This window comes from Nanorana parkeri, unplaced genomic scaffold, assembly GCF_000935625.1.
Source record: "Nanorana parkeri isolate BGI_ZX_2015 unplaced genomic scaffold, ASM93562v1 scaffold1654, whole genome shotgun sequence".
Taxonomy (NCBI): domain Eukaryota; kingdom Metazoa; phylum Chordata; class Amphibia; order Anura; family Dicroglossidae; genus Nanorana; species Nanorana parkeri.
Window position 1 is genome coordinate 317,914 of NW_017307922.1, and position 11,459 is coordinate 329,372.

General features: G+C 42.1%; 1 protein-coding gene across 1 annotated transcript in view; it reads left to right on the forward strand.

Moving 5' to 3' along the window:
• LOC108799184 (S-adenosyl-L-methionine-dependent tRNA 4-demethylwyosine synthase-like) overlaps positions 1-11,459 on the forward strand; it is a gene marked incomplete at its 3' end in the record, with an annotated part of 21,121 nt that overhangs the window by 2,527 nt on the left and 7,135 nt on the right. The window contains exon 2 of the mRNA XM_018571013.1: positions 1,885-2,027. Within this exon, the coding sequence (XP_018426515.1) occupies positions 1,885-2,027 (143 nt within the window). The remainder of the gene's footprint in view (positions 1-1,884; positions 2,028-11,459) is intronic.

Here is an 11,459-nt window from a genome sequence, read left to right on the forward strand (position 1 = left end):
CCCCCCCCCACTGTGTGCTTTCTTGTCTTGATTTCCAGGTTTAGTGTGCCATTAATGAATAATGGCACTGCAAGTGAGATGCATGCTTTTCGTGCATTGCAAGATCACGCAAAATGCAACAACATGCACAATTTTGCAAGTTTTTGTATGTGTTGCACCTGTGATTGGGACCTTACTGTAAGTAAAACATTAGTCATGGAGGTAGGGCTACAACCAACTAATCGATTGACAATATTAATCAACTTTTTATTGTATCTATCTCTATCTATCTAATATTTTGTTTGTGTTTTTTTTTTTTTTAATACAAATGCAAAAACGTAAAAAAAAAAAACTTACGGTTTAAACTTACCTGCGTCTTCCCCGTGCACTCCAGTCTGAAAATCTGACAAATCTCGGCCGGCCGCAAAGGATCTTGGGGCATGCGCAGTTCAGATTTTCAGCCGTAGACAAGGAGACACACAAGATAAGTCTATGGACAGCGTGCACCCGCACAGACGCCATGGGACAGGAAGTGCCAGCAAACAGAGGAGTCAGCGCTGGATCGGAGACCCGCAGCAGTGCCGGAGAGAAGGCTGAAAACGCCAGGAAAGATCGGATTAAGAGACATCATTTTAAGGTAAGTGCTTACATTAACATTGTGGGGGGGGGGAGGGGGGGAGGAAAAAAAATGTATCCTTTTAATGTCACTTTAAATATTAAAAATCCCATAAACTGGTGTTTAGCATTGCCTTTGGCAGATAGAAACAATGTTGCAAAACAGAAAAAGTAAATATCATAAGAGCATTGAGTATCTGTGTGGCTGCGGCCAAAGAAGCTGCTGCTCCCTGTGTCATTCAACATAAGAGAGCAGCGGCTTCAGGCACAGAAGCAAACAGACTGGGTCTGTGTCTGTGAACGCTGTGATTTTGAGGTAATGGATGGCTGAATCATCCATTCATGACTACCTAGTGAAAACAAGATGCAGCAGCAAAAACAAATAAATCAGTAGTTTTTAACCTTTTCATCCCCCTCCTCTGGTACATCTATTATCCCCATTCTGTCTCTGCTCTGATGTGTGCATTTACTCCCTTCACCTACCTTTTCCTGCACATGGGTACATTAACCCCTTAATCTTCAACATCCCATTCTATGTGACCTGTAGGGTTACCTCTCAACAACCTCCTGTCTATGACCTGTACATTTATTGTATCTTCTGCACCATTACTGCGCTCCTGTGTTTTAACCCCCTCAATACCAGCATGTTTCTTCATTTCTAAAACATTGTGTTTAAAAAATAAAATAACCTTGAAGTGTCTTTTCAAAAAAGGGTCATTTGGGTTGTCTTCATACTGGCCTGATGTTTTTATTTGATATGTTTTATAATAGAAAGTAAAGAGAATTTTTTAAATATACTTTATAAAGTAAAAAATAAAAAAAGCTGTTATTAAATACCACCAAATAATACACTCTGTCTCAAAAATAACCAATTTAATTTGGTTACAATGTTGCATGACTGAGTAATTAATTCTCAGTCACACTTTAAAGCCTTTTTCTTTTAATCAAATAAATAGTATTTAGCAGTGAAGGTTCTGTTACCATAAAGAGTAGCAAAACAAATTGCATAACTGCAAAGTTACTTTATCATCTGGAGGAGAATTGCATATTCATGAGACAGACCTTGTCTATGTACTGTAGGTTGGATGCGGTATGATACGGCAACATCTTTTTGAGATCTGCTAAGAAAGTTCCTGTAAGGTGACCTCTAGCCTGACAGCCTCCTGGCGGAGATTGTAAATCCTTATGACATGATGATTAAATACCTATGCCTATATAGTTTTGGAATTGTGTTCTTCTGCCTCTTCAAGTTGTGATATTTAAACGTTTATCTGTATTGCTTTTTTTTAGATGCATCTTCTGGCCCATGGGTTTTTGTGCATACACATTTAATGCTTTTGTGGATGAACCGATTTTACATCTATACGTGTGCTGCAATCGGTATTACTGCCTGGATCTGCAGCCATTTTTTTATGAGCGGGAAAAGTCACCAGGTCAGTATAACCTTAAAGTGATATTAAAGTTAAAGTGTTTAAGCTATTTCAAATGCTGATGAAATCACTTCCAATAGATGCTACTCCTTGATGTTTAAAAGATTAGTTTCCTGCAGAATCAGCTAGTCCCCTGAGCACTGGCCCTGACATCCTCTGTACCGACCCTGGTATCCTGTGAGGGTGACTCCTTTTCCTTTCCCAAGGAGCCCCCTTTGTATGTGCTATTAAGCTTTTTGTGTATCCACAGACACCGCAATCCACTCACCCCTTCCCCTCCCCAGGCTAGTAGATGGACAGTTGCTATAGACTCTGCTGTTCCTTGTTCAGAAAAGCTGAGCAGAGAGAGTTGGAGATAGCTGTTCTGAAACATGACGATTGTAAGTGCTTGGGCAAAAATGTAAAGAAATATGTTGCTGGGAAATGTATATTTGTTCTGGATTCATTATTGAAAACAAGATTTAAAGAAGATCTCAAGGAAAACCTTTTATTAACCCTTGCAGTGGGGGCCACCTCCGCACTGCAAGGGTTAAGTGCTTGTTTGTATCTAGGTACAAAAATAACAAATAATAATAATCTCTACTCACCCAAAGCTCTGAGCCGGCCAGCTGTCACAGCGTTCCCTCCATCCTGTCTCCTCTTCCTCATGTCCCTGTCCCTTCTTCTCCAAGCTAGTAGATGGACAGTTGCTGGAGACTCTGCTGTTCCTTGTGTTTTCTGTACTGGACAGGAAGTTCAGAGAGAGTGGGAGCTGGCTGTTCTGAAACCTGACGACTGTAAGTATACATTGTGTATAGACATAATAATTTACGGGACCTTAGACCGCTGCCAAAGAGGGGGAGAGATACAAGGACTGGTCTAAGGAGAAGCCAGCTCGGAGCGTTGTGTGTGTTCTTTTGGTAGCCCCACTCCAAGCTTTAACTTTCTATCCAGGACAGACCTCTATTAGGCTGGGCACACACCTTAGAACCATCGCAAGACTTCTGTCTTGCGATGGATGTAAGGTACTTAAAAAAACGTACGATCTGCCTATGTTGCATAGGCAGATCGTACTTGCGATGATTGCAAGCCACGCCCCCTGACGGGCGGGCTTCCGATGACCGCAATGCCGAACGGGCAGTGTGCGCTTGCGCACACCGGCCCGTACGGCTGTTATCGTACGGACATGCCACAAACCCGCCGAACATCGTACGATGCTCGGCGAGTTTTCGAACATGTCCGTAAGTTTAAAGTCGTGCGACCTTACAGTAGTAGAGGTCGCACGGCTTCCACACACCTTACGATCATCGTACGATCGCGGGATTTCCCGCGATTATCGTACGATAATCGTAAGGTGTGTGGGGACCCTTAGGGCTTGTTCACACCAAGTGCAGAGCAGATCCAGAGCAGAGCAGGTGCAGACCGGATCAAAACTGCGTCCAATGTATTCCTATGGTATTTTGAGCTCCAGTTCACATCGCAGCGTGCAGATCCAGAGCAGGTGAAAAAACTGCCGCAAGCCCTATTTTACCTGCTCTGGATCTGCTCTGGAACGCATCAAAAATGCGTCATGTGCCTGAACTCACTGAAAGCCCATGTTAAACTAAATTTATTTATTTTTTACCAAAAACGCGGCACAACCCACTGCACTGCGTGTGCAGAAACCTGACCGGATCTGCTCTGCATTTGGTGTGAACAAGGCCTTAAGGGATCCGTGATTGTTCTGCCTCACTACCCTCCCTGAGAGAGGGAGGAGATCTGAATTCTGTTGCTGTGCAGAGTGCTGTTTATATATGCTTGCATCATGATGGAGCACAAGGATATCCTCATTCGTGTGCTGTCTTTTCATTGTCCAAGCAGCAGGATGGGGCGGATCCTGAAGGGTGTCTTTGTCAAATAACTCCAGGATTTTTTTTTTTATTAACCTTTGCAGTGCAGGGGTAACCTCACTGCAAGGGTTAAGTGCTCCTTTGTGTCTAGTTGCTAAAATAACAGATGTACTCACCCAAAGATCCAAGCCGGCCAGCTGTCATGGCGCTCCCTGCAGCCTGTCCCCTCCGCAGCAGCAGATTAGAATGCTTCTCAGCGTCCTTGCACAGTGTATAGACCTTGATGATTTACTGGAACGTTGACTGCTGCAGAGGAGGGGGAGAGCCATTCCAGGGACTGGTCTAAGAAGAAGTTGGCTTGGCAGGTCAGGTGAGTATATCCCTTTTTTTTACCTAGACACCAACAAGCAGTTAACACTTGCAGTGTGGGGGTAGCCCCACTGCAAGGGTCAATAAAAAAAAAAAAAAAGATTACTGGTATTCTGCTTGAAGTGTAATAGAGAATAGAATGATTAGGAACCCGACTGCACTGTCTGGCAGGGGTTGTTGAATCACAAGTCTTGCTGAATAGAATTACAAATGTGTTATGTGTTCCTGGAGTTCAGCTTTGAAAATGAAAATAAATAAGTCAGGGGTAATGTTTTTACATGTAACTCCTTCATTGTTTGTTATTTTTTGGGCCTGTTTAGACCAGTGCAATGTGGGAGCACCCTGTGTGTGTGTGTGTGTGTGTTGACGTGCTGCAGTGCCATTCCTAATAAATGACACCTCAATGCACCTTTAAAAATGGATATACTCAGCAGTGTACCGCAGCGCAGCAATACACATGGTGCATTGAGCTGCAAATAATGTAGCCTGTGTTGCTATGCGTTTCAGCTGATTTATTGTGGATTGGCTGTTTAATGCAGTGCATGACAATGTGTGTGTTGTAGCACACAGCATGGTGATGTGAATGGGCCCTTAGTGTAAGCAGTAACAAGTGCATCTGCAGTTTTTGTTTCTTAATAGCTTTGCTATATTTTGTACCAAAATCAGAATTTTGGTGTTTTAATGGCCAAGTTTTAGAATAAATGTAGTACTTTATATTTGCAGAACAGTGGTTTTAAAATGATGATAAAACCTAAAGCACTCTTCTGTACAATAAGTGACACAATTGTTCCCTAATTAATAGGCCTGTAAGTAAAAATATGCAAATAGTTTTGCAGCCTAACGGTTTAAAATTGGGCATGGACAGGTAAAATTAATTAATATGTATTATGTTTATTGACAGGATTCTGACAACCCTGTCCCAATGTATGCACCCTCATTTGCTGTTTATAAACTGTAAAAACATGAATAAATTCATATTTTTATAACTTAATCTTCGCTAATTAGAAATGAAACCTAAAATTCCCACATTTGAATTGCTGAGGGGGACGATAAGCTAATGGGCTGCTACTAGGTGCACAGTTTTCCAATATACTGTATCTGTTTCATTCTCTTCTCCGGTAAATTTCTTTCTTCTCTCCTGGGATCTGTATGTTGTCAACCATTGGCTGGCACTTCACGACTACCTGCATTGTTGTCTTCCATTTGGCACTCTATTCTTTGTTGGTTGCATGCCAACCTCTCACTCGGCCATCATATAAAATTCGCTCTGTAGTTTGCTGACAGCTTGTCCTCGCTATGTTCACCTATTTATATGTTAAAGTATTTGAAAATGTAGTTTTAATTGGTGAAATGGGCAAATTCGTTGGTAGTCTTCCATGAAAAAACCACCCGCAATTGCTTGTAATAGAAATTACTTTAAACTGACCAAAGTAATTGGCGGCCATCATTGTTTGTTCCATTTTTAATAATGTCAAACTTTGCTTTTGATTTTTGATAAAACTGTATATCTTAATTTATAAAACAAGATGATGGGACCCCTAGCCTAATGTTTTTGATGCAATCACTGTAAGCAAATAATTTTTTTTGTAGCTCTCGGATACTTTTGCACCTGTCAATAGGTAGTTTGGCCCACTCCAGCTGTCTCAGGTTTGAAGGATACTTTCTTCAGGCTGCATGTTTCTGCTGCTTTCATAGATGTTTGATAGGATTCCAATTAGGACTAATAGAAGAACAATTCGGAATAGTCTAGTGGTTTTATCTGTGTTGTTGGCCATCCTGTTGGAGGACCTATGACCTTCAACTGAGAGAGCTTTCTGACATTTTTTTTTCCAGAATTCCATGATGTAATGAGATTTGATTGTTGATTTTAAAGCAGCCCATGCCAAATGCAACCCCAAAACCTAACCAAGCTTCCCCTATATTTAACAGTAGGTTTGGTGTTCTTTTCCTTAACAAGCAACTTTTATTTTTCCAACAATTGAGGCCTTCTGTCTCTCCTTTTGGGCCCACTGTCGCTCCAAAAGCTATAGATGTTGCAATCAGACACTGATGTACCTTGGAGTTCAGCTTATATCTCTTTGGAAGCTTTCCTTGGCTCTTTGTTTACCATTTTTAATATCCTTCTGTTCTGTCCGGCGATCATTTTTTTTCCCCCCCCTCTTTTGGCCACGTCCAGGCAGATTGGCTACACTCCTATGGACCTTGCATTTCTTAATATTATTTGCAAAAAGTCATAACATCAGTTTCGTGAAGATGGTCTTATAGCCTTTACCTTTTTGACATGCTGAGCTATAATTGTTTTCTTTTTTCCTCCTCAAACACCTCTCTCCTCGGCTTTATCTGACTCATGTTCAGTCTAGTGTGCACGATGACACCAAACAGCAGAGTGACTTTGTTCCATTTAAATAGTCTGATTGGCTGTTTTAAAAAGATTAAAGATGTGTGATACAAATTCCAGAAACAGTTTGAAATATAGCTATGATCTCATCATTTTGTAATTTTTTTTTTTTTCCTGGGCTATTCTGTGTAGGCTATAAATCTGTGTAGGCTATTCTAGAATATGCTTTGTAGAATAAGCAAAACGTTCTCCCTTTTCACACTTTGCTTTACCTTTGACATGCCAGGTATACATGAGACAGTTGCTTTTACTTCATCACATTTCAGGAGGAATGAAGCTTTGTTTTGATGTGTCCACATCTGTGTCTTTAAAGTGACATTAAACCCTCATATTATTTAACATAAAACAATACTGTAATGTGTGCCTTACTGTAATCCATGGTTGTTTCCCTTCTCTTTGCTGCTCTTCCTTTTAAATCCGTATCTGGTCTCATGCTGGGCAGAACTTCTGTTTTGCAGCAGACTGCCTTGTCTCTGGAATTGATACATGGTGTCTGTGTGCAGGTTCACAACCTGAGCCAGCCTGAGACAACCTGGTAGTATATCCAATATATATACTACAGGAAGAGGCACCCAGCTGCAAAGGGAAGTTCTCCCCCAGCAAGAGAAGAGATAAGGATTTAAAAGGAAGAGCAGCAAAGAGAAGGGAAACAACCATGGATTACAGTAAGGCACACATTACACTATTGGTTTGTTAAAAAAAAAAATCTGAGGGTTTAATGTCACTTTAAGAATCAAACACACTTAACAAAAAATGCCATTATTTAAAAGTGAAGTGAAAATTGTCTTTAAAACAGAATTATAGAAAACATACAATACTCTTGGATTTGTGTTTTTTTTGTTTTCTCTAGTCTCCTACCTTTTTCTCACAGAGAGAACAGTGCAGGTTGCCATTAGTGTCTACCTTCATGTCTCTGGTTTTGGGCCGCTTTCTTTACTATGATCTCTCTCTGATTCACTGAACTGTGCCTGGTGTACATGCTGTGTCATTAATATAGATAAAATTACATCATGACCACAGAACATTGTGGGAAACTGGAAAATGTCCAAGTAACTGAAAATCCCCTGGAGTAAAGATGAATCGGTTATTAACAGGTCATTTTCCAAAATTAGATGACAGCACAAGGAGGAGACTAGTGAAAGAGGCCACCAAGAGACCTGATGGAGTTGCAAGTGTCAGTGGCTTAAGATTCGAGGGACTATGCATGCAAAGACGGTTGCTCGGGTGCTTCACCAGTTCTGACTTTGGTAAAGGAGCAGCAAAAATAAAGCCACTTCTTCAAACTAAAACCTAATTGACATCTCTCCTGCTGTTTTCAGTAAGGCAGGCTGGATTCTCAGAAGTTAGCTGGTAGAAGTTTTTTTTAATGGTCTTATAAAACCCAAATTTTTATTTTTTTACCATTATCGCATAGTCCTAAATTCACAATTCTTGCTGTGAAGCATGGTGGTGGCAGTATTGAATCCCAATGGTGGAGGGTAAAACACATGTAACTTCTGGAGAAAAACCTGATGTGGTCATCAAGAATCTTGAGCCAAGGTAGAACTCTCCAGTATAGGAAAATTAAGGATCTTCGACAGCACACTTTGGTATAGTGATAATCTTGTGCTATATTCACATAAGGCAACATACAAAAGCAATGTTGCTTTATGTAAAGATTATCACATACCATCAGCCCACTCCCCCCCCCGTCCAGGACAACACATGAGAGCATGACTCCGCTCCCCCGAAACCAGGAAGCACAACCCCAAACCAACACTAAAGGTGGTCCCTTGGCATAGACCGTCAGTGGGGTGGGAAGGGGCACGGAAGCCTGCTCTCTCATGGCCTGTGTTGCGCTTTCCTCTCTTGGTGTGGGTACTGTATACCAAAAAAAAAAATGTGTTCTCCTTCTTTGCCCCCTGGACAGCCTTTCAGACGGGTAAGGGGTTCTGTCTAGGGCCCTTCAGATCCATGATTCAGGGCAATCTATGTTCTTGCATGAAGAACGCAGGAGGAGGGGGCAGGCTTCTAGTGACACTCTTCTAGTGCCGTCACAAGGAGTGCAGATACTTGGGACTAGGGGAGCTTTAACCCCCTTAACTATCAATTATGCACAAAATAATGAGGCAGCAACTGTTCCAGCAGCACAGTACAGTCACCGATTACATTATAGAAGAATTGGTTGAACCTGAGAGAAACCCAGGTTTCCCTGTAGTGAGGATGCTGCCCTACCCTGACAAAAAAAATACCTACGTTTTTAATGCAGCGTTTTAAAGGTTTTCAAATTCACTAATTTTGTCCTTCTTCGAGGACTTGGGTGTCTTTGGATACCATAGACAAAAAGTATGACTGTTTTTTGCTGAAGAGAGCTTGGGAATCCTCCTCTGCCCAATCTCCAATGCCCTGCACTGGTATCTACTTGTTTGGCCTGGAATCAGGAATATTGGCTCCTGCAGATGTAAATCCATTTAAAAGCAGGTACACCTAGACAAAACATTCCTGAATCCTTTCCCTTTTTTTTTATTTTTTTTTAGTTGATGCCTCTGCCGAGTCAGTGAGGATGTCTGCTAAGTTACCAGCTTAGCCTAATTGCTCTAGACATGGCCTGGAGACCCAGCTTCCAAAGTCTTGTCTGCCATTCACTGGAGACTTTCTTTTTGGTCTTGGACTTTACAGCAAGCAAAAAGAAGGCTTTCCCTGGTAAAAAGAAGATGACTTGCTCAACTTTTTTTTTTTTTTTTGTGTGTGCAACCAAAGGAGTCAGAATTGACCTCCAAAAGAGTCCAGACAGAAATTCACAGTATATGAATAAGTTACCTGCACTCAAGGGTCGAACTTGCACAACGCCTTTTATTGAAACGTTAAAGGATAATTAAAGCCTTGCATGTTTTTGCATATATCTACTGCTAGAAAGCAATAGATAATTTAAAAAAGGGTTCAAATATACCTGTGTCTCCACCGCTCACTCCCGTACGGAGATCTGAAGATTCTCAGACGGCTGCAAAGGATCATGGGCCGGGCACATGCGCAATACAGATCTTCGATCTGAGAAGAGACCCAAGGTAAATTAATGCAGCAGCGTGCAGCTGCACAGACTCTGTGGGACAGGAAATGCCGGGAAAATAGATTAGAGTCGACACTGATACAGAGACCGGCACCAGCGCTGGAGGGACTCCTGAAAACTACAGGAAAGAAGATGATCGGATTGGGGGGAGGGAGATTTGCCTTTAATGTCACTTTAAGAAAGCATGCTGACAGTGCAAAAATCAACGTTCCTCCCTGACTTTACTAGTTTGCAGCATTCTGGCTTGGCTGCCATTTTACTCACCTGTTTCCTTCTTTGCCTGAGCAGACTCTGGAATGTTGCTCACTACTCCCAGGCTCCCTCTTATGCCCAGACAGGAGAGCATCATCTGAGAGAGTCAGATGGGAGTTTCCTGTCTGAGTGATATATATATAGTGAGTGGGGTGACATCACTCAGACAGGAAACTCCCATCTGACTCTCTCAGATGATGCTCTCCTGTCTGGGCATAAGAGGGAGCCTGGGAGTAGTGAGCAACATTCCAGAGTCTGCTCAGGCAAAGAAGGAAACAGGTGAGTAAAATGGCAGCCAAGCCAGAATGCTGCAAACTAGTAAAGTCAGGGAGGAACGTTGCTTTTTGCACTGTCAGCATGCTTTCTTAAAGTGACATTAAAGGCAAATCTCCCTCCCCCCAATCCGATCATCTTCTTTCCTGTAGTTTTCAGGAGTCCCTCCAGCGCTGGTGTATGTATGTGTATATGTATATATATATCACTCAGCCCAGTCTGACCTTGCCTTTGCGTGGTCTTCCTGCTAGTGCTTTCCTGCTGCTCTGATTATCCTGATTCTGTGTATGACCCGATCCTGGCTGACGTTCTCCTCGAGCTCCTGCTCCTGGCTTGTTCCTGACGACGCTGATCTGGGTTCCTGACCTGGCTTGGACGACTACCCACTGCGGCTCCTGACTTTGGCTTGTTCCGGTTTATGATTCTGCTTGCTCCTGTGGACACTGTTCTTAATAAATATTTTAACTAGCACCTTTTTGCTTGTCTGGCTTTCATTGTGCTCTGACATGGGATTCTCTACAAGCCTCCTGGACAAGGATGGCTTAAAAATAATAATGTTCATGTTCTGGAAAAGCCAAAGCAGAGTTTAGGTGTCAACCCAATACAGAATGGGTGACTGGAATTGGGGGTAAAAAAAAAAAAACCTGTTCAGTCACAATTCCCTTAAACCTGACAGAGCTTAAACATTTTGCAAAAATTAATGGAAAACAAATGCTGTCAAACCTTGAAGGGGGTGTATACTTCTGTAATAAGGTTTGTGTGTGAAATCACGTTTTGTGGAGATACCTTTTCACTTTGACATCTAAAACAGTAGGAGTCTATTTCTGTTAATCAGTGTAAACATAAATAAATAAAGCAGCACTTGGGTGTTCTGTCATGCTCATCCTGACTTTTTAGGCTGGGTTCACACCTAGGCGTATTGAATATGCGCGTTACCGCGATTCACGGTAAAAAACGTGCAACAAACGCCCTCCGAGGGCTACTTGGCTGTATCCCAATGGAAACGTGAGACCAAAACGCCCCAAAGAAGTACATGTACTTCTTTGGGGGCGTAGGCCGTTTTGTATGGCGTTCGGACGGGCGGAAATAAGGCGAGGTTTGATCCAGACCCATTGAATACAATGGGATTTAGATGTTTGAGCGTTTTCTAGAACATTCGCCGAGCGTTGAACGCGCTACAAAACGTTCAGGTGTGAACCAGGCCTTAGCATTTCTACAGCTAGCATTTGAAGTGCATTTCCCCTTTTTATTGCAGATTTTTTTTTTTTTTTTTTAAAGTGAATGCTGGA